Genomic DNA, 3,456 nt, shown 5'->3' with positions numbered 1-3,456 from the left:
TGTGTGTGTGTATATATATATGTATGTGTATATATGTGTACATTTGTGTGTGTGTGTGTATATATATATATGCGTCTCTCTCTCTTATTGTGATATTTATGTGATACAGATGATGATAATATATTAATCTTCAGAATGAGGGATTTCTTCAGTGTTGCTCCTTCACGTCTTTAATTATGGAGGAAACATTAAATCTCTTCACATTTTAACATCAGTTAGAATAAAGTTCACAACCAGCCTGAACATTTAGTAACAGGTTTATTTTAACGTACTCTTAATTTGTTTGTTTATTCTATTGTACTTTTTCATACGTTTTATTTTTTAACCAAATTCCATATATGTGCAAACGTACTTTGTAATATTCTCATTCTGACATCTGTGCAAAAGCCCAAAAAAACCAAATTCACATTATTTATTATTTTAACAGATGAGCGTCTACAACTATAACTCTAGAGTTATAGTTCATGTTACAGATTATTTTAACCTAATATCTTGATGGAGATATTTCAGCGATATTGTCGAGTTGACTATCGATGATTTAACTAAATATTTACCCGATGATATTTTATGATAAATGATCATCAGTGATGTGGATGTGAGGACGAATGATAGAAGTTACACGTTACTGTAATTCAGCCTTTAAGAGCAGGAAAAGATGACGTTTATATTATTATTATTATTATCACCATATAGACATCGATATAAAACCGATGTATTGTCCAGCACTAATTCATGTTAACACACAAATCTATTAAATATTCTTTGCTTTACAAATTCTGAATAATATTTCAACCCTGATAAGATGAATTTGTGCTCGTTTGATAATTGTTATCGTGCTGTAAACTAATTCATTAAATAATTATTTCATCCTGAGTGTTTCTTATAAAGTCTGCAGACAGCAGGATGTAAAGTTGTTCACACATTTACAACAACAGTTTGATCCACGTTTTCAGAACATTAACGTATTGTTTTTAATCTTGTATCTGAGGGTTGTTTCTTTCTTATCCTCGCTGATGGAAAACACACAATATTCACGATTAATATATTATATTTATGATAAATAATGCAGCTCTCCTGTTAACACATGAACGTACTTTCTATCCCTTTTCAGGCGGTGTGTGTGGAGAAGAACGCCACGCTGGGTGGAACCTGTCTGAACGTCGGCTGCATCCCCTCAAAGGTGATCAGCTGGTGTTTCTTCTTCTGTGGTTTGAGCGACAGCAACATTATCCTGTTTGATATCGTTTATCTAGTTCATTTTACAGTCTGGAGTTCACAAAGCTGCTCAAATAGTGGAACATGAGATACATGAAGCAAGTGAACACCTCAGGATTAAGATGTAGAAGCATAAACAACTCTCTGCTTGATGTGTGTGTCTGCAGGCTCTGCTCAACAACTCCTACTTCTACCACATGGCTCACGGCAAGGACTTCGAAAGCAGAGGCATCGAAAGTAAGAAACCTGAAATGCTTTTAGGTCTTGAGTTTGAGACGAAGCGGCTCATCAATAACTCGGTTATTGTTGTCTGAATATTCATATTTGATGTCACCGTCGTCTCCTCAGGATTAATGCTGACTCCAGGTCCGTCTCTCAGTTTCAGGGCTCTCGTTAAACCTGGAGAAGATGATGGCTCAGAAGAGCGGAGCCGTCAAAGCTCTGACCGGAGGAATCGCTCATCTATTCAAACAGAACAAAGTCAGTCAGTCTGTCTGTCTCTCCCTCTCTCTCTGTCTCTCTCTAAATGTAACTGAAATCTGAACCTCTGACCCCTTCTTCCCCCCCCCCCCAGGTGATCCACGTTAACGGGTACGGGAGGGTGAGCGGTAAGAACCAGGTGACGGCCGTGGCAGCAGACGGCAGCGAGCAGGTGATCAACACCAAGAACATCCTGATCGCCACCGGCTCTGAGGTCACACCTTTCCCTGGGATCCAGGTAGGACCCCATGAAGCTGGGAGACACTGAACTTCACAGTCACATGCGTATTTTGGGGCATTCATCACCAAATCTCTTAGTCTGATAGTCGAGTATACAAAGAACCTTTTCCTCAACGTACTTGAGTTGAATCTGTGAAAATGAAACGTGTAACTGTTGAAACAGTCTCAAATGTTCTCTCTCTCTCAGATCGATGAGGAGAGCATCGTGTCGTCTACAGGAGCTCTGTCCCTGAACACGGTTCCAGAGGAGATGATCGTGATCGGAGCCGGAGTCATCGGAGTGGAGCTGGTCAGCATCTCTTCTGTCCAATCAGAGCCTAGAGCCATAAAGTAGCTCGTTGCCACGGCTGTAGCGATGAAACATTTAGAACCGGAGACATTAAAGTATTCTAGAGACTCAAACAGATGAAAAGCTCAAATCAGTGATGATAAACTGATAGAGGACATCTGGTCATCGTGTGTCAAACGTTAAACTACTTTTCAGAGACGGACACGTCGATGACCGATGAGAACCAATAAAGTAGAGGACTTGTGTGTCTGCGTCATCGCTTCTACAGGTTTACGTCTCTACCAGTCCAGACTGAAACACAACCGCAAAGCTTTTAACACTACAGCGACGTCAGCAGCGCTTTACTGGCTCTCAATGGCCGGAGTAGAGTTGGACACGAGGCGTAAATGTAGGAGAAAGGTCTCATTGGTGCGTAAACGTTCCCTAAAGTCACACAGCTGTTGATCCTCCTGTCCTGCAGGGGTCCGTTTGGCAGCGTCTGGGCTCCAAAGTCACAGCGGTGGAGTTCCTCGGCCACGTGGGCGGCATGGGCATCGACATGGAGATGGCCAAAAGCTTCCAGCGCATCTTGCAGAAGCAGGGCCTCAAGTTCAAGCTCGGCACCAAAGTCATGGGAGCCACCAAGAGGCCCGACGGCAAGATCGATGTGGCGTGAGTACAAAATAAAGAAAACACCCTGAATCTTATATTTAAACTAAAGCAAAGCAGCCATGTGTAACCCCGCTTTGGTGTCTCAGGGTGGAGGCGGCGGCCGGAGGGAAGAACGAGACTCTGACGTGCGACGTGCTGCTCGTCTGTATCGGCAGACGACCGTTCACACAGAACCTGGGTCTGGATTCTGTCGGCATCGAGCTGGACAACAGAGGACGCATCCCCGTCAACAACCGCTTCCAGACCAAAGTCCCCAGGTACCACGAGTGACCGGAGAACAATTGAACCTTCTACAGCTCATCGATTAACAGAACCACACTCCCTACTATGAACCTGGTGTTATATTTACAGATGTTTGTCATCATAGTAAATAGAAAACTTATAATATAAATTAAATTAGCATCAATATCAACGCAGAAAAGAAATAGCGATATGATAAAATGTGATTTTTTTTTTTTATATATATATATATGTTTCTCATAATACTTAGTACACATCTGAGCCATAGTAAACATTGAATGAAGTGATGTGTGTGGTGATTATATCTGCAGTAAGATGGAGCTTCATCATCATATAAATCA

At 41.8% G+C, this 3,456-nt stretch overlaps 1 protein-coding gene across 1 annotated transcript; it reads left to right on the top strand.

The window, feature by feature from the left end:
* The first annotated feature begins 86 nt into the window (after positions 1-86).
* On the top strand, positions 87-3,168 carry dld (deltaD). The gene is made up of 7 exons (XM_031841869.1): positions 87-1,180; positions 1,383-1,452; positions 1,595-1,695; positions 1,790-1,933; positions 2,123-2,224; positions 2,685-2,875; positions 2,962-3,168. Exons 1-7 carry the CDS (start codon positions 1,085-1,087, stop codon positions 3,143-3,145), a joined length of 888 nt encoding a protein of 295 aa, XP_031697729.1. The 5' UTR covers positions 87-1,084; the 3' UTR covers positions 3,146-3,168.
* The last annotated feature ends 288 nt before the right edge of the window (positions 3,169-3,456 follow it).

This window comes from Anarrhichthys ocellatus, unplaced genomic scaffold (assembly GCF_004355925.1).
Source record: "Anarrhichthys ocellatus isolate YVR2014 unplaced genomic scaffold, GSC_Weel_1.0 scaffold5502, whole genome shotgun sequence".
Taxonomy (NCBI): Eukaryota; Metazoa; Chordata; class Actinopteri; order Perciformes; family Anarhichadidae; genus Anarrhichthys; species Anarrhichthys ocellatus.
Note: the sequence above shows the minus strand (reverse complement) of the source record. Positions and strands in the feature narration are given on the sequence as shown.

Coding starts and splice junctions, on each gene's coding strand:
- dld (XM_031841869.1), top strand. CDS start 1,085: ATGAACGTACTTTCTATCCCTTTTCAGGCGGTGTGTGTGGAGAAGAAC. Junction 1,696..1,789: donor ATCTATTCAAACAGAACAAA/GTCAGTCAGTCT, acceptor CCCCCCCCCCAG/GTGATCCACGTTAACGGGTA. Junction 2,876..2,961: donor GACGGCAAGATCGATGTGGC/GTGAGTACAAAA, acceptor TTGGTGTCTCAG/GGTGGAGGCGGCGGCCGGAG.